The sequence below is a fragment of the Oryx dammah genome, unplaced genomic scaffold (assembly GCF_014754425.2).
Source record: "Oryx dammah isolate SB20612 unplaced genomic scaffold, SCBI_Odam_1.1 HiC_scaffold_10, whole genome shotgun sequence".
NCBI classification, from domain to species: domain Eukaryota; kingdom Metazoa; phylum Chordata; class Mammalia; order Artiodactyla; family Bovidae; genus Oryx; species Oryx dammah.
The window spans coordinates 22639510-22657958 of NW_024070194.1; the positions used below are offsets into that span (position 1 = coordinate 22639510).

Genomic DNA, 18449 nt, shown 5'->3' on the forward strand with positions numbered 1-18449 from the left:
GTGTTGGGCTGCTGATGTCACCAGGTTTTACTGTATTATATACAAATAAGTATATACAACCATGACCCGAACCAATCATGGGCAATGATAAAACTGTCACAGACCTACAATTCTGTCTAGCTGAGACACAGGGGAATGGGTGGGCAACAACAGAGAGTGGTCAGGGCAGGCCATCTCCGGAGTTAGTGTGAACTGAGGCTAGAATGAGATGGACCAGCCATGTGGGGATGGGGGTGAAGAATTTTCTAGGCTGAAGAGACAGCGTCTATAAAGGCCCTGAGGTTGGTCCAAGCCTTCTGTGTTTGAGGAATATTCAGGAGACCAGTACTTGAAATTCTAATATCTATATCCCATTTAATCTGTAAAATAACCATATGAGGAAGAAACTGCTTTTTTCTATTTTAAGGGCAAGCAAAAGGAGGCACTGAGATATGAATACAGGAATACTGACTCCATCGAGCATTGAACGGTCCAGGCTACTGTTGTGAAGGTTTAAACTCGGGGATCGTCAGACCTCAGCTTCCAATAAAAGGCCGGAAGAACAGTTTGGTTGGGAGTAGAGCCTTTTCCTTCCGAGTGCCCTGTGCCTTTAAGAGTCGCCCCCTCCCGCCACCGAAGCTCCAGTTTCCCTCCCGGGCACCCAGAGCATCACCCCGCCCCCAGCATCTGCGGAGCCGCACCCCGACCCTTCCTCCCCACCCGACTTTCCGGCTACGCTCTCAGCCCCCGCCCGCCCAGGGGTGGGTGAGGTCTACAGCCTGAGACAGGCACCTTCCAGCCTGGACACTGCCCACTTTGCCCCCAGCAAAATGCTACCCTACAGACCCTCACCCCGACCCCTCCCAGCTCCCGACTCCGTGGAGCGACGCTTCCGCGCCCCATCCCATCGCCGGGCCCACGTGCGCGCGGTGAAGGTGACCTCCCCCAGGGGCAGCACACGCCCCGCAGTGCCGGAGCTGGCTCACACGTGGTGAGATGGGAGCGCGCAGCCCCTCCCCGCCACGCGCCTCGAGCGTGCGCCTCGTACACGCCCCTTGGCCGGGCTCCGCCCCCGTGCCCGCGCACGCTTTTCCAGACTCGGGAGGGGCAATCGCGCCCCAGTCTGGCACCGGGCTGGCCGCGATGTGGGTGTGGGACCTGAGAATGGGGCACCCACGTATCTTGAAACCTCGCCTAAGAACTGTGAAAAGCGGGAAGTTCGCCCTACTCAGGACCCTCGGTTGGTAGGACCCTCGGTTGGTAGGCGAGGTGTCCCGGCCCCTTCGTGCGCTGAGCAGGGAAGAGAGAGCTGGGACCGCGAGCCTAGGATGAGTCCTAATCTGCAGATCTTTGGTGTTTCGTACCTGGAAAGTGGGCGGCATGTGCCCTTCCTTCTTTCTCAGGACTCGCGTGGTGCCTCAAAGGAGGAGAAAAATGTGAAGAGGTTTGGTTCATCGGACCCAAAACATTTGTTGAGCCCCTATGTGGCTGGATACTAGGCAAGGGTTACATCAATGACAAGATGAGGTTGTCGCCTTAAAGAGCTTTCCTGAGCCTACGTCTCCTCACCTGTTCTGGGACGGTTCAAAAAGACGCCCCCTAAAAAGGAGGGAGCCGAGGTCCTACCTGGCGGCAGGTGTCACTGAGTAAGCTAAAATTTCAAAGGCAACGCGGGGCGGGGACTGACTTTGGGAGCCAGATGGGAAGCCTGCTCGGCGTCCCCTCACCCTCCCGCTAGTCCCCAGCCTAAGAAAAGAAACCGACTTCATCCGACACCCCCAATCCCAGCCACCAGACCGCCCAGCCTGGCAGCTCGAGCCCCGCCCCGCTTCGGCAGCCAGCGATTGGGAGATGCAAATACCAGGTTCTCTGCCCAGCAACGGGTGACGCGCCGCCCGAGCGCGAGGCGTGGCCCGGCCGCAGCCCGAGCGGGCACCTCGGTGTTTACACGGGGCGGCCCCGCGCGCGCCGCAGCGGCCCGCAGACGGCGAGGGGGAGGGGTGGCGCGCGCGCCGGCGGGGCCGCGCGGGGAGAAAGACACTGGAAGGCGGCAGGGTGGGGAGCGGCGCGCGCGGGCCGCAGCCGAGCAGGAGGCTGCAAGGAGAGCCCGCCGGGGCCTGAGGGGTGCCGTTCCTCCGCCCCCCGCAAAACAATGTGTGGCGTGCTGCGGGGCACAACTTGCCGGAGGCGGCGGGGGCGCGCTGAGCCCGCCTGAGACCGCGCCGCTGACCTTCTCCCCCTCGCCGTCCGTTGGGCCGGAGCGCCCAGCTCCTCGCTCCCTAGCTCGCGGGGGCCGGGCTGAGCTGCGGGGCGGGGCCGCCCCTCCGTCGCTGCTGCCTCCTCCCCCACCCCCAGCCGCGGAGGATGCGGACGGCCCCCGGCGGCGTCTAGCGGCCCCGGGCCCAGGCGCGATGGTGCAGCAGCGGGGCGCGAGGGCCAAGCGGGACGGCGGGCCACCGCCCCCGGGGCCCGGGCCGGCCGAGGAGGGGGCGCGTGAGCCCGGCTGGTGCAAGACCCCGAGCGGCCACATTAAGAGACCGATGAACGCGTTCATGGTGTGGTCGCAGCACGAACGGCGGAAGATCATGGACCAGTGGCCCGACATGCACAACGCCGAGATCTCCAAGCGCCTGGGCCGCCGCTGGCAGCTGCTGCAGGACTCGGAGAAGATCCCGTTCGTGCGGGAGGCGGAGCGGCTGCGCCTCAAGCACATGGCGGACTACCCGGACTACAAGTACCGGCCGCGCAAAAAGAGCAAGGGGGCGCCCGCCAAGGCGCGGCCCCGCCCCCCCGGCGGCGGCGGCGGCGGTAGCAGGCTCAAGCCCGGGCCGCAACTGCCTGGCCGCGGGGGCCGCCGAGCGGCGGGAGGGCCTTTAGGGGGAGGCGCGGCGGCGCCCGAGGACGACGACGACGACGACGACGAGGAGCTGCTGGAAGTGCGCCTGGTGGAGACCCCCGGACGCGAGCTGTGGAGGATGGTCCCGGCGGGGCGGGCCGCCAGAGGACCAGCAGAGCGTGCCCAAGGGCCGTCGGGCGAGGGGGCGGCTGTCACCGCCGCCTCCCCAACTCCGTCGGAGGACGAGGAGCCGGAGGAAGAGGAGGAGGAGGCGGCGGCGGCCGAGGAAGGCGAAGAGGAGAAGGTGGCGTCGGGGGAGGAGCCGTTGGGCTTTCTGTCCAGAGGGCCCCCCGGCCCCGCGGGCCTGGACTGCAGCGCCCTGGACCGCGATCCGGACCTGCCGCCCCCCTCGGGCACGTCGCACTTCGAGTTCCCGGACTACTGCACCCCCGAGGTTACCGAGATGATCGCAGGGGACTGGCGCCCGTCTAGCATCGCCGACCTGGTTTTCACCTACTGAGCCCATCGTCAGCGGGGCGCGCACGCCCCCAAACCAGCTGTTTACATACAGGAATCAGGTATTGGGGCCCCTCGGAGGCCGAGGCTGGCACCCCATCTCCCGCACAGCCTCCCCCCTCCTAGACGTGCCCATCCCCCTTCAAATCCAGACAAGCCCTTCCCCCGCAGACACACCCCAAGACAGCCCAACCCCCACCCTTTCTCCGACATCCGAGCCTTTCCCCATCTTGCCCCCCTCCCGCGAGCCACCAGCAGCCAGCCCCCCCCCATACACCTCCCATCCTCTCCGAAAGACCTGTACCCCTCCCCCATTTTGCACACGCCCCTCCTCTTGGCCGGAGGACACGCCCCTGCCCTTGGCTCTAGACTCCCTCCGCCTGCTCCCAGCCCGCCTTCTGTCTCGTTTAGGGGGGCGCTGCAGCTGGGCGGCCCTGCGCCCTCCTCCCTTGCCCTTCCCTCCCGGGGAGGGGGAGGGGCACGCTCCTTTTCCCCCGGGAGCACTGGGACCCCCGCCCCCTTCTTGCGCATGCCTAATGCTTCTTGGGAGGAGGGGGCTGGTCCCTGCTGAACCACTAGCCTCGGTCAGCCGCTCCGGGAAGAAGGGGGGCGGATATAGAGCGATCCTGAGAAATCGTTTGATCCAGGAGCCACGGCTTCCGTTCAACCCGACGGGGCGTCACTGCCTTAAATGGGAGGAGCAGTCGGAAGGGGGAGAAAGACTAGCCAGCCCGGAAGGGTTGGTGTGGAGCTTGGAACTCCCAAGTGGCATAGCCCCTTTCCCCTTACGGGGTCGCCCAGCCCATATGCACCCCCGCAACCCCCCACCCCCCCACCGACTGCTTGACTGCCTCAACAGCCTGTCTTGGTTCCAAGAAGCCAACCTTTCTTTCCCCCACCTGGGAATTGGCGGGCAGGGTTTTTCTCTGGAAATCCTTCAGGAGAGAAAAAGAAAACTCAGAATCAAGACATGTAGTCGTTTGTGTGGGGACAGGGTCATTTTGTCCGCCCCACCCCCTCCCCAAGTGCCCTCATCACCTCAAGGCACACTCCCAGCCTGGACTCCCTCCTAAGCCCACCGCCTCTTCCTGTCATCCAGATCCCTTTGCCTGCAGTGACAGTATTCAGTGGGAGAAACAAACACGTCGGTAACTCAACTAGGGGGTTGAGACTGAGGCCTGATAGCAGATGAAGAGGCAAGAAGAGACCCCCCCCTTTTGAGCAGCTGGCTTGAGAGACCATGACCTGGGCCAGTGAGACTGGAGGGAGGTTCAGAGTAGTGGTGTGCTGCTGGCGCCCAGCGCTACTATGTCCAGTTTGGGGTGCCCTTGGGAAACGCTGCCCCTGATGCTGTTACCCTCTCCCTCCAACTCCCAGCTCAAGCTCCGCCCCTCCGGCCTCCCCATGCCCCCTTTACCCTCACTACCTGTATCTCACCGGCGTGTGTTCACCCTCCCAGGTGTGCACACACTCTCATTCACACACACAAATCTCAGGAACAAACGGTCCCAGAGTCCTCAGGGACCCCTGCCCAGGGTCTCTGCAGGGCTCTGCCCCACGCGTTCCCGTCGCTGACAAAGCCACCAGCTGCCTCCTTTAAGCTTGGTGCTCCGGCTCTGGGCCTTTTTGCGCGCGCTCTTTCTCTCTCTTTCTCTCTCTCTCTCTCTCTTTTTTTTTTTAAAGAAAAATAACAAAAAAAAAGACAATGAAAAATCCCAGAAAACGTCATGTGAGTGAAGAGATGTCACTGTCTGTGGTCTTGGAGAACTAGTCTCGTAGCTGAGGGGAGGGGTCCCTCTGATCTGGGGCACTGGCACCCACAGCAGGACTTACGCCAGGACTGAATAAAGTGTATTTGCCCCATCTCGCCCTGTGGTTCTACATGTCTTTGCCTTTTCAACCCTCCCCAAACAGTCTGACAGATTCAAGTCCCTGTGACTTAGCACCATGCAGGAAGAGCTCGAGGTTCCAGGCAAGGAGGCACCTGGCCCCTCTAGGCCTCTCTGCTCCCCCTGTCTCAGGACTCCTGGTCTTCATTAAGGATGGCAGACTTGTCCCTGCAGAGGCCAGGCAGGTGACATGAATGAATGAGAGTCAGGGCAGACACTGGCTTCATGACCCACTTCAAGGGGAGCAATTGCTCACCTCCTGCCAGTTGTGACCCTGTGGGAGTGCAGCCCACTGTGCCCAGGGGGCTAAATTTTTCAAGAGAAGATGTAAATCTGGATGTTTCTGTGAACATCTCGATTTCAAAATGAAAGCTGGTTCAAATATTTTTTTTAAATCCTTAGGGACCAAGTGAAACACGTGTGTAGGCACACCTGGTTTCAAGGGCATCAATTTGACCCTGACCTTAATGAAGATTAAGAATCAGGGTTGACCATGGCTGACTCATGTTGATGTTTGTTAGAAACCAACACAATACTGTAAAAGCAATTATCTTTGAATTAAAAATTAAAAAAAAAGAATCACGGTTGAGCCACAATGTCTGGGCCCAAAGCCTGATACCACTGCTGAGCACCTGTGTGCCCCTGAGCACATTAACTTTACCCTGACTCTTTTTTTCCATTTATGTGACATGGGGATGATAATAGCACCTGCTTCAGAGTAAAGTTTGAGGTGAGAGGCATTTAAAATGGTGCTCCATAAATTGTATTACTCCACTGTCCAGAGGAGGGGTATTAGGGCAGAGGTGCAGAAGCAACTTGTAAAGGGCCTTCAAACAGCCTGGGTCAGAGACAGGGCCCTAAATTTTGGTTTCTGTCTCCTAGTGAAGTGCTATTTTAGCGTGCTGCCTCTCCCAGCTTGAATCTGCAGATGGTGTTAGGCTGGTAGCTCGGGGTCTGGAGCTGTGGGGCTGGTCCTCACGCCTAGCATGTAACTGGCCCCTCGTGTAGATGTACTGAATGATTGAAGAAGAGCAGCAGAAGTCGCGATGATTCCAGCCCTTGAGATTCTTACCAGTGTGTTTTGGGAACTGAGACCAAGGCTTTTCAAAACTTTTGTCCCACTGACCCCTGTCCCCCTTATTCTTCCTCTACCAGATCCAGTGAATTCCTTAGGTTGGACAAAGTGTGTTTGCCCAGTAAGAACCAAGGCCAAGTGTTCAGACCTCATTTAGAGAGGGTGTTTGGGACTGGAATACCATAGATGTTTTAAAAGAGGACTAGAGCAGGTTTGGGAGGTCTGGGCATCTACAGAAGGGGTCTGGGAGTTATAGGCATTATAGTGAATGCTTCCTCATAGACTCTGTGATTGGAAACAAGATGGCCACAAACCAAAACAAAACCTTTAAGAAAGAAAAGGTGAGGAAGAGAACTGATTCACCCCAGGGCAGCCTGCATCTGGTGTCTGAATGTATGCAAGTATAAATCCCTGCCACTTAAGTTCCAACCTTCAGGTGGGACAGACACAGTATCTGCCCTGCCCTGCACCCCTGGGTACTCATCCTAGGGCCCCTTCAGGGTGGCTTGGGCTTGTCCACGCTGGCAGCACAGTTTGACCTCCTGTACCCAATCCTGCCTCCACCCTCTTCTTTTCACAGGTCTTTATCCCTAATAAATATCTTGCACCTGAAACTTGGTCTCAGTGTCTGCTTCTGGAAAACCCTGTCTGCAACAGAGGGTGGAAGGGACAGGACAAAGGGAATAGGGTCACTGGCCCAGCAACTGCAGCTGAGCTGGGCACCTTTGATGCCCACCCCATCAGGAGGAGTTCCAACTGTCTCCCCACCCTGGGGCTGCACACATTCCACTCTTTCCTGTCGGCGTCAATTAGAAACCCCAGCCTCAGCCTACAAGTCTCTCCAGAGTCCTCTGCTGGTGGTGTTCTCATTTGCAGTCCCTCCCCTGGCCTAGGCTGGAGAGAGAGAGACTAACGGTCTGTTTGCCCTTCACAATGCCCTGGGAGGGGGCAGGGCAGGGAGTGTATAAAACCCCAAGCCAGAGATGGTGCTAGAGCACTGCGGGCCTTGGGCCAGCCGCCTCCCCTTCGGAGGCCTTAGCCCTACCCCCACTCTCCCACCCTGCTGCTCCCAGGGCGATGCGGTGGAGAGGGAACTAGGAATAGAAGAGAGATCATTGTTTTTGTTCCTTCCATTTCAGAAGGAAATGGATTCTGACCTGTGAAAAGTGCAGGCAGGCCTGCTTATGTGGACTCTGGGGACACCTAGTGGCTGAAGGGAGTAGGACGCATTGGTGGGGGGGGGGGTTGGCAGGGTGTGTCCCACCCACTCCAATCCTCCATTCACGCTCTCTGATACATCTCTGGGTCAGGTTCCTGGCATAGGCTGTTTGAACCATTTGGTTCCAGGGCTTTAAAAACGCCTATAGGCTGATGTATTGACCATCTGTTCCTATGTAACAAAATGCAACAAAGTTAATGGCTTAAAACAACATGCATTTCTTATTTCATAATCTCCATGGGCCTGGAGTCCTTAGCTGGGTTCTCTGCTCAAGATCTCTCAAGGTTGCAGTCCAGCTGTTGGCTGAGCTGTGTTCTCTTCTGGAGCTCAGTGTCCTCTTCCAAAAATCACGTGGCAGTGGGCAGAACTCAGTTCCTTGTGGTTAAAGGACTGAGGCCCGTTTTCTTCCTGTCAGCTAGTGCCATTCTGGATTCCTAAAAGCCACTCACAGTTTCTTTCCTCACAGGCCCCCTCTCAGCGTGGTGGCTTATTTTGTCAAGGCCAGCAGGAGAATCTCTGCAGCTTCAAGTCCCTTGGCTCAAGGAAGACTTTCTTTTAAAGGGCTCACCCAAGGAAATGGCCCTTTTGACTCACTAAATTTCGACTAATTTAATCACATTTATTTGGATCACATTTATGAAATTCCTTCACTTTTGCCAATAATGTAACTTAATCAAAGTAATGCTGATTAGGACTGGTGCTGAAGCTCCAATCCTTTGGCCACCCGATGGGAAGAACCAACTCTTTGGAAAAGACCCTGATGCTGGGAGAGATTGAGGACAGGAGGAGAAGGGGACGACAGAGGACGAGATGGTTGGGTGGCATCACCGACTCAATGGACATGAGTTTTAGCAAACACCCCAAGATGGTGTAGGACAAGGAAGCCTGGTCTGCAGTCCATGGGGTCACAAAGAGTTGGACTGAACACCTGAACAGCAATCACAATAACAACATCTATCATGCCCCTTGGTCTCACCCACGCTGGGAGGAAGAGTTTGTGTTAGGCACACACAGAGGGGAGAGGGGAATCTTGGGAGCCATCTTAGAATTCTTTTTATCAGAACTGTAGAGTCTCAAGCCTATGTCTCCAGCCCAACACTGTTAGAGTCAGTACGTCTACCAGCTTTTTTGTCATCTCCCCTGGGATACCTAATTGGCATCTGAAACTTGGTATATGTAAAAATGAAGTCTAGTTTCCACAATCTGGCCAAGCCCGCTGCTCCACCCACATCTTCACAACATCTTATATAGCTAATAGGCCAGCAACCTACAGACCATGGGGTTGCACAGAGTCAGACACGACTGAGCAACTAAGCACAACAACCTCTGGGTCATCCTTGACTCTTCTTTTCTTCACAGCTTCCTTATCCCTATAGACCATTGGTTTTATCTTCACAGTGTGTCCTATATCCTATTACCTCTCACCTTGTCCAAGGCCACTCTCCTGGTCCTAACTCCCACCATTTCTTGCCTAGTATTCTGTACCAGCCATTTCACTGAACTTGCTTTGCCCTAATCACAAAGGCTTGTTATCCACAAAGCCATCAAAGAAATCTGTTTCAACTATAGATCGGACTATATACTGTCTCTGCTCAAAACTCTCCACTGGATCCCATCTCATTCAGACTAAAAGCCAAAGAAAATCCTCATCATGGCCTGTGAAACCCTGTGGGATCTCTGGCCTGTGGCCTACCCTGGGACTCATCTCCTGCCACTTTTCCCTTCTCCCACCACACTCCACACTGGCTTCCTTGCTGTTCCTCAAAACTGCCAAGCACACACCCACCAGAGGCCCTTTGCACATGCTGTTCACGCTGCTTGAAATGCTCTTCTCCCAGATATCCACTGGCTTACTCTCTCACTTCCTTTGGTCTCAGCTCCGATGTCACCAACTCAGAGTGGTCTTCCCTGACAGTTCCTATAAAGTATTACCCTCCCCCCAGTGCTAGCTCCTTACTTTGCTTCATTTTTCATAATAGCATTTATAGCTATCTGGCATTTATCACATACAGTTTTTATTTTGTATGTATCTCTCCAACTAGTGTGTAAACGTGATAAGGAAGGAATAGTTTCTGCATTGGGCTCCATGCCTTAGATCACTGAATCACTCGTTTGCTTACCCAAGCAACAAACATTTATTAACATCCTGCTTTGCCACACTCTGCTAGCAGCTGGGTGTACAAAGGTGAAAAAAACAGACGTGATCCATCCTCACTGAACCCTCAGGTCAGAGGCACAGAAAGACCAATAAACACAGGGATGGAAATGCATTGATGGAGATGGACAGTGGGGTTCAGGGGGACACATTAGAGGAGGGCCTTAATCCAGTCATGGAGCAGGGTGTGGTTAGGTCCCCTCTTTGAGGAGATGATGTGTAAGCTGTGACTGAGACCTCCGTGGGTTGTTGTGATTTTAGGACATGGCTACAAGTTCTTTGCCATCCCTCCCACGAATTTCCTTCCCCTTGAATCTGGACTGGTCTTTGTGATCCGCTTGTTACCGCTGGGATGCAGGAATGACACTATAGGTTTCCAAGCTTAGGTCACACTGAACTCCTGTAAGAAGTCCAACAACCCTGAGATTGTCACACGATGAAGAAGCCCCCAAACACACGGAGGGACCACGTGCAGTTGTGCCAGGTGATACAGACACTGTCGAGGCTCCAGAAACACGAACGAAGCAGACTTCAGATGGTTCCAGCCCCTAGTCACTCAAGTCTTCCCAGGCGAGGTTCATAGAGCAGAGAAAAATCACCCCCTCTTATTGTTGTTGTTTAGTTGCTAAGTTGTGCCCAACTTTTTTGTGACCCATGGACTTGAGCTTGCCAGGCTCCTCTGCCCACTGTATTTCCCAGGCAAGAATACTAGAATGGGTTTGCCATTTCCTTCTCCAGGGGAATCTTCTCGGCCCAGGGATCAAACCCGTGTCTCCTGCTTGGCAGGTGGATTCTTTACCCACTGTGTCACCTGGGAAGCCCCCATCCTTTCTTGCACTGTCTGAATTCCTGAACCACAGAGCCCATGAGCAAAATGAAACGGCAGCTATTAATATTTGTACTATTTAATTTTGGGGACAGTTTGTTATGCACCAATTAAAGTCAGAAGAGCAGGATGAGGCAGATGCAGGGCAAGGAAAAAGCTTACTAGACACCAGTGAGTTCAAGAGGGAAGACTTGGCAAGAGAGGCTGATATGGGACTTCCCTGATGGTTCAGTGGTGAAGAATCCACCTGCCAATGCAGGGGGATACGGGTTTGATATCTGATCTTGGAAGATCTCACATGCTGAGGGGCAACTAAGCCCATGCACCACAACTACTGAGCCTGTGCGCAGCAACTAAGGCCAAGCACCCTAGAGCCCACGTTCTGCAACAAGAGAAGCCACCACAATGAGAAGCCTGCACACCGCAACTAGAGAGCAATCTCTGCTCAAAACAACTAGCGAAAGCTCTGGCACAACAACAAAGACCCAGCACAGCTAAAAATAAATAATTTTTTTTTTTTTAAAGAGAGAGGCTGACATGGAAGGAAGTTGGTTGTGGCTAGAGGGAATGGTGGGGAGAAAGGAGATAGACTGGCAAGAGCATCAAGGGCCCTGAAGGCATTTAGACTTTATCCTGGGTCTCCAGATTGCATCCCAAGGATCTTCTGAACACACAAATCTGACCACTGTCTAAAACAGTCGTGACTACCTATCTCCTACAGGATAAAGTCTAGATTTCTTGGCCTGGACTTCAAGGCTGTTTGTGGTTGATGTCTTTACTGATTTATGGACTTTTTCAGCTACCAGCTCTATCCAGTGACAATGCCCTCCCATGCCATTTGTCTTTAGTTTTCTTGAGAAATTGGAGGGACTTTGGGCTAATCACCTTGCCATCTGAGGCCTTAGTTTCCCCATCTGTACAGTTAGGTGGTTGGACTAGACGTCTTTAGGAGAGTATCCAGCCTGGCATTCCAGGAACCTACGAAACCTGCATGTCTAACTTCTTCCAGGTTGCCTAGCAATGGATGCCAACCCTCTCCCCCATCCTCAGAGGTTTCTTAGCAACCCAGTTTCTCACCCTCGGTTGTTTTCAGGGTTTCCTGTTAACTAAATGAATCTCAAGTTCTGCCTTTTCTCCTCAAAAAAAAGAGTCTGAGACCAGGGAATCTCTTTGGAGACCTGGATACAAACTCAGAATGAAAAAAAGCCTTTTTGAGTCAGTGGAAGATTTGCTATGAGAAGTTACACAGCCCCCACATAATTTAACATTTCTCCTGCTGAGTGTCTCCTCTTGAATCTGGCCTCTGTGACCAACAGACTAGAGTCGAAGTGACACTGGGCCACTTTCTAGAATCTAGTCTTGAGGCACTTGCAACTTTCACCTCTTCTTTCCTGGAATTCTCATTTTGGGGATCCAGTCACCAGGCTGTGAGGAAGCTCGAGAAACTGTGGGAAGTTCTGCATGGAGAAGAACTGAGGCCCTTGGCCCTCAGCCCCAGCTGAGCTCCCACTTGAGAGCCTTTACCAACTACTTGCTGGCCATGTTAGCAAGCCATCTTGGAACTGGCTCTTCCCAGCCCCCAGTCAAGCCACCACAGCTGATGCTAAGTTGAGTAGGCTCAAACTTTCCCACTGAGGCCTGCCAGTTGCAGATTTGTGAGCAAAATAACGATCATTGCTGTTTTAAGTTACTAAGTTTTGAGTTGGTTTGTTATATTAATAACAACCAGACAAATGCTTTGGCCCAGAAGTGACACGCATAACTCTGTTTGTAGCTCACTGGCCAGAACAAATCCCATGGCTTTGTCTAACCTCAAGGGTGAAGCACGTGGAAATTTGGTGAGTAGAATATGTCTCTATCACAGTGATCCAATAAAACCTCTTTGATAAGATTACATATGAGCAGAGCTCTGAATAAAGCCAGAAACTAGCTATGCAGATAGCTAGAGAAAATAAAGAAAGAAAGACACAGAAGCAAACAGGTGCAAAGTCTCTGAAGCCTTGAGGTAGGAGTTTGCCCAGGGTGCTGGATTCATTCAAGGAAGAACAAGGAGGCCAGTGTGGCTGGAGCCCAGTGAGTGAGGCAATGGAAGAGATGAGATCAAAGATGGAAGTAAGGTTGGGGTTCAGTTCAGTTGCTCATCTGTGTCCAACTCTTTGCAACCCCATGAACTGCAGCATGCCAGGCTTCCCTGTCCATCACCAACTCCCAGACTCTACCCAAACCCATGTCCATTGAGTCGGTGATGCCATCCAACCATCTCATCCTCTGTCGTCCCCTTCTCCTGCCCTCAATCTTTCCCAGCTTCAGGGTCTTTTCCAATGAGTCAGTTCTTCACATCAGGTAGCCACAGTATTAGAGTTTCAGCTTCAACATCAGTCCTTCCAAAGAATATTCAGGACTGATTTCCTTTAGGATGGACTGGTTGGATCTCCTTGCAGGCCAAAGGACTCTCAAGAGTCTTCTCCAACACCACAGTTTAAAAGCATCAATTCTTCAGCACTCAGCTTTCTTTATAGTCCAACTCTCACATCCACACATGACTACTGGAAAAATTATAGCTTTGACTAGATGGACCTTTGTTGGCAAAGTAATGTCTCTGCTTTTTAATATGCTGTCTAGGTTGGTCATAGCTTTTCTTCCAAGGAGCAAGCATCTTTTAATTTCATGGCTGCAATCACCATCTGCAGTGATTTTGGAGCTCAAAAAAGGTTGGAGGGGCAATTAGAGGCCACAGTAAGGACTGGTTTGCAATATCTACTGCTGCATAAGCAAACTATTGCACAGCTTATACCTGAAAACAGCATTGTTTTGTTATCTTTCAAGATTCTGTGTGTTTTTGGAATTCAGTAGGATGGTTCTTCTGCTCATGTGTTGTCATCTGGGGGCTCAAGTAGGCTGGAACATCCAAAATGACTCACCCACATGATGCTGTCTAATACAGTAGTTGGTGCTAGCTGTAAGCTGGAAGTTTGGCTGGGGCTATCAAATGCAGCATCTACAGGTGGCTTCTTCTTGCAGCTTGGGTTTCTTCTGCATGGGACTGGGATCCAAGAGGGAGAATTTCACAAGTGAGTATTCCACAAGGGGATTGAAAAGGAAGCTGTTCCTCTTGAAAGCCAGGTCCAGAGCATTACCTTCATCCCATTTTATTGGTTAAAGTGGATGCCGGGCCAGCTCAGATGAGGAGGAACAAAGTGACAAAGAGTTTGTGGCCATCTTTAACCCACCAGTCTTTTCCTTTTACCCTGAGTAAGATGAGATGCTCTGGAGGGTTTTGAGCAGGGGAATGAGAGAATCTGACCCACAGTTTAAAGGATCATCATGGCTGCAATGCAGAGAAGAGCCCACTAGGGGTAGAGCAAGAGCACTGGGTGGATGGGGATGGGTGATGGGGGTCTGAGATAGCAGTAGTTGTGCCAGAGGTAAGGCCCTAGCAGCAAGATTTATACCACTGACACTTGGTTGTCCAATATGGTGGCCACTAACCACCTGTGGCTGTTTAAAATTAAATTTAGAGGGAATTCCCTGGCAATCCAGTGGTTAGGACTCTGTACTTCCACTGCAGGAGACCCTGGTTCCATCTGTGGTCAGGGAACCAAGTTTCACAGAGTGGCCTAAAAACAAAAAACAAATTAAATTAAGTTGTTGAGTAACTAAAATTATATAAAATTTGGAATTCACTTCCTTAGTTGCACTAGCCATATTTCATATACTTAATAGCCAAATATGGCCAGTTAGCTCTGGTATAGGCAGCACAGAGATAGAACATTTCTGTCTTTGCAGAAAACTTTACTGGATGGGGCTGACCTGGACCTTCTCATCTCTTATAAGTTTTCACATCTAAACTCTTTGACTACAGGGTCCCACATTCTGACTTGGACTCCCTTCCTTCCCATCCGCTTATTTTTGGACTGCACTGAGCTCTTCAGCCTGGAATACTTGCGTCTTCTCCAGGTCCATCTGCTCCCCTCCTAGGCTGCCTTCTTCATGAAGCCAGGATCTGTCATGAGGTCCATCACGGAATCTGCTCTCTCCCTTTCTCTCTGCGGCCCCCATCACCCTCTCCTTTGCCCCACCCATTCAAGGGAACCCTAACCCAGGAGCTGGGGTGCCAGCAGCCTTCTTTCCTCCCAGCTCTGACATTGCCAAAGAAAGTCACAGCCACGCAGACTGCTGTGTCCACAGATCACCTCAAACCATCAGAGCAAATTCAGATTCTGCCACATTGTGGCAGACTTTGGGCAAGAGACTTACCTTCCCACACCCAGGGTTTACCATCTACAAAATGGGAATTATCATATAGCTCCTATCTCATAAGGTTATTGAAAAGTAAAATTTCCTGGCACATAGTAAACGCTTAATACGTGGTATCCATCACCATCATTATCATCACTGAGTGTCCAAATCTTTCCTGCCATTTAAAAAAAATGGTAAAATATATACAACATGAAATGTATCATTAGCAACATTTGGTATATTCATAATGCTATACAATCATCACCACTATCTAGTTCTGGAATATCTTAATCACCCCAAAAGGAAACCCACCAAGCAGTCACTTCCCATTCCTCCCTTATCCTAGCCCCTAAGAACCATTCATCTGCTCTCTGTCTCTATGGATTTTCTGAGCCTGGGTATTTCATATAGATGGAATCAGAAAATATGTGGCCTTTGTGCCTGCTTTACCACCCTTTGAAATGGTGTTTCAAAGGGAGGGTACTAAAACCTTCCTCTCTCTGCAGTCAGATGCTCCACCCTGGAGCTATAAGCCCTCAGTTTCTTAATTGATAACACCTCTTGTTTTCCTAAAGAACATTCAATTTGTCACGTTTCTTGTCACTCAGCTTCCTTCCCTCCTCACCCGCAAACAATAAAAATGGTAGTAATGACCATAATATACTGAGTTCTTATTCTGTTCCAGGTGCTTTGCTAAGCGTTACCTATACACATTTCATTTTCACTCTTATAACCCTTTTGAGAGGTAATTGTTAATATCGTCTCGATTTTATCTCAGTTAGGGAAACTAAGGCTCAGAGCGTTGAAATCACGTAAGCAGAGAGTGGTAGAACTGGGGATTCAAGACTGGCTCTGTCTGACTCCAGAGTTCAACTCATGAACACCATGTCCCTCTTCTCAGTGGCCTTCATTCTCTCCTTCCCTGGGTCTCAGAAGACACTGACTCCTGCCTATTCTTCTGGCTCAATGCCAAACCGCCTACCTATACATGTGGTCTCTTCCCTTCCCACTGACTCCCCAATCCCATCCATCCACCCCCTCTCTCACATCATCTGGCATTTGCTCACTTGTCTGCTGCTTGAGCGGGGATGACTCACAGACCAAGCTCAGGTGGGATGGTGGTTACTGCAGGCTCTCCATATGATTCCGGCTTTCTCACAGCATGGTAGCCTCAGGGCAGCAGACTTCTTGCATGGAACCTCAGGTCTCCGAAAACTGGAGTTCCAGGGGAAGTGCCTGTCCTTTCATGCCCTGGCCACGGAATTCAGAGCATCACTTCCACCATATTCTGTTGGTTGAAGCAGTCATCGACTCACCCAAGATACAAAGAGAGGGTACCTATATCCCACCTCATTGTAGGAGAAGCACTAAGGAATTTGCAGCCATGTTTTAAAACTGCGGCAGGTTATTTCCAGTCTTTTTTTTTTTTTAAGTTTATTTAGTTAGTTAGTTGATTTTGGTTGCGCTGGGTCTTCATTGCTGCGCCAGGGCTTTCTCTAGTTGTGGTGAGTGGAGGCTTCTCTTGGTTGCGGTGCACAAACGTCTCATTGCAGTGGCTTCTTTTGTGGCAGAGAACAGGCTCTAGGCAACTGGGCTTCAGTAGCTGCAGCATGTAGGTTCAGTAGCTGCAGCTCACAGGCTCTAGAGCAGCGGCTGGGTAGTTCTGGTGCACAGGCTTAGTTGCTCTGTGGCACGTGGCATCTTTCTGGACCAGGGAGCGAACCTGTGTCCCCTGCACTGGCAGGTGGATTACTATCCACTGTACCACCAGGGAAGACCTGTTTCCAATCTTTTGCTATTCCGGCACTTCATTTTACCCCCAACATCTCTGAATCCATTCATTTCTGTGCAAGGAGACATCATCTCTAATGTGGAGTCTCCTTTGTTCTCCTTTGTACACAGAAGAGCTGTACAAAAAAGATCTTCATGACCCAGATAATCACGATGGTGTGATCACTCACCCAGAGCCAGACATCCTGGAATGTGAAGTCAAGCGGGCCTTAGAAAGCATCACTACGAACAAAGCTAGTGGAGGTGATGGAATTCCAGTTGAGCTATTTCAAATCTTGAAAAATGATGCTGTGAAAGTGCTGCACTCAATATGCCAGCAAATTTGGAAAACTCAGCAGTGGCCACAGGACTGGAAAAGGTCAGTTTTCATTCCAATCCCAAAGAAAGGCAAGTCCAAAGAATGCTCAAACTACTGCACAATTGCACTCATCTCACACACTAGTAAAGTAATGCTCAAAATCCTCCAAGCCAGGCTTCAGCAATACATGAATCGTGAACTTCCAGATGTTCAAGCTGGTTTTAGAAAAGGCAGAGGAACCAGAGATCAAATGGCCTACATCCACTGGATCATGGAAAAAGCAAGAGAGTTCCAGAAAAACATCTATTTCTGCTTTATTGATTATGCCAAAGCCTTTGACTGTGTGGATCATAATAAACTGTGGAAAATTCTGACAGAGATGGGAATACCAGACTACCTCTTGGGAAACCTATATGCAGGTCATGAAGCAACAGTTAGAACTGGACATGGAACAACAGACTGGTTCCAAATAGGAAAAGGAGTACATCAAGGTTGTATATTGTCACCCTGCTTATTTAATTTATATGCAGAGTACATCATGAGAAACGCTGGGCTGGAAGAAGCACAAGCTGGAATCAAGATTGCCGGGAGAAATATCAATAACCTCAGATATGCAGATGACACCACCCTTATGGCAGAAAGTGAAGAGGAACTAAACAGCCTCTTAATGAAAGCGAAAGAGGAGAGTGAAAAAGTTGGCTTAAAGCTCAACATTCAGAAAACGAAGATCATGGCATCCGGTTCCATCACTTCATGGGAAATAGATGGGGAAACAGTGGAAACAGTGTCAGACTTTATTTTTGGGGGCTCCAAAATCACTGCAGATGGTGATCGCAGCCATGAAATTAAGACGCTTACCCCTTGGAAGGATAGCTATGACCAACCTAGATAGCATATTAAAAAGCAGAGATATTACTTTGCCAACAAAGGTCCGTCTAGTCAAGGCTATGGTTTTTCCAGTGGTCATGTATGGATGTGAGAGTTGGACTGTGAAGAAGGCTGAGCGCTGAAGAATTGACGCTTTTGAACAGTGGTGTTGGAGAAGACTCTTGAGAGTCCCTTGGACTGCAAGGAGATCCAACCAGTCCATCCTAAACGAGATCAGTACTGAATATTCATTGGAAAGACTTATGCTGACACTGAAACTCCAATACTTTGGCCACCTCATGCAAAGACTCACTGGAAAAGACCATGATGCTGGGAAGGATTGGGGGCAGGAGGAGAAGGGGATGACAGAGGATGAGATGGCTGGATGGCATCACTGACTCGATGGACGTGAGTCTGAGTGAACTCCGGGGGTTGGTGATGGACAGAGAGGCCTGGCGTGCTGCGATTCATGGGGTCCCAAAAAGTCGGACACGACTGAGCGACTGAACTGACTAACTGACTGACTTGTTCCCATGCTTGAGTTTTCTATCCTGTTCTTCCAAGGGATTGCCAGCAGATCTTTTCAGAGTGCAGATCAGAGCACATCCCTTGCCTCTTTACAACCTTTCCATGGCTCCCTACTACTCTTGGGTTGAAAGCCAAATTCCTTACCTTGGCTTGTGAGGCCTTGAAGGATCTCAGGTCTGCCTGTCTCTCCAGCTTCATCTCCTGTCACAGGGGAAGCCTTCAGTCTTGACT

General features: G+C 51.4%; 1 protein-coding gene across 1 annotated transcript; it reads left to right on the forward strand.

The window, feature by feature from the left end:
• The first annotated feature begins 989 nt into the window (after positions 1–989).
• On the forward strand, positions 990–6909 carry SOX12 (SRY-box transcription factor 12). Its single transcript, XM_040247623.1, has one exon. It carries the CDS (start codon positions 2391–2393, stop codon positions 3333–3335), a length of 945 nt encoding a protein of 314 aa, XP_040103557.1. The 5' UTR covers positions 990–2390; the 3' UTR covers positions 3336–6909.
• The last annotated feature ends 11540 nt before the right edge of the window (positions 6910–18449 follow it).

Coding starts and splice junctions, on each gene's coding strand:
- SOX12 (XM_040247623.1), top strand. CDS start 2,391: ATGGTGCAGCAGCGGGGCGCGAGGGCCAAGCGGGACGGCGGGCCACCG.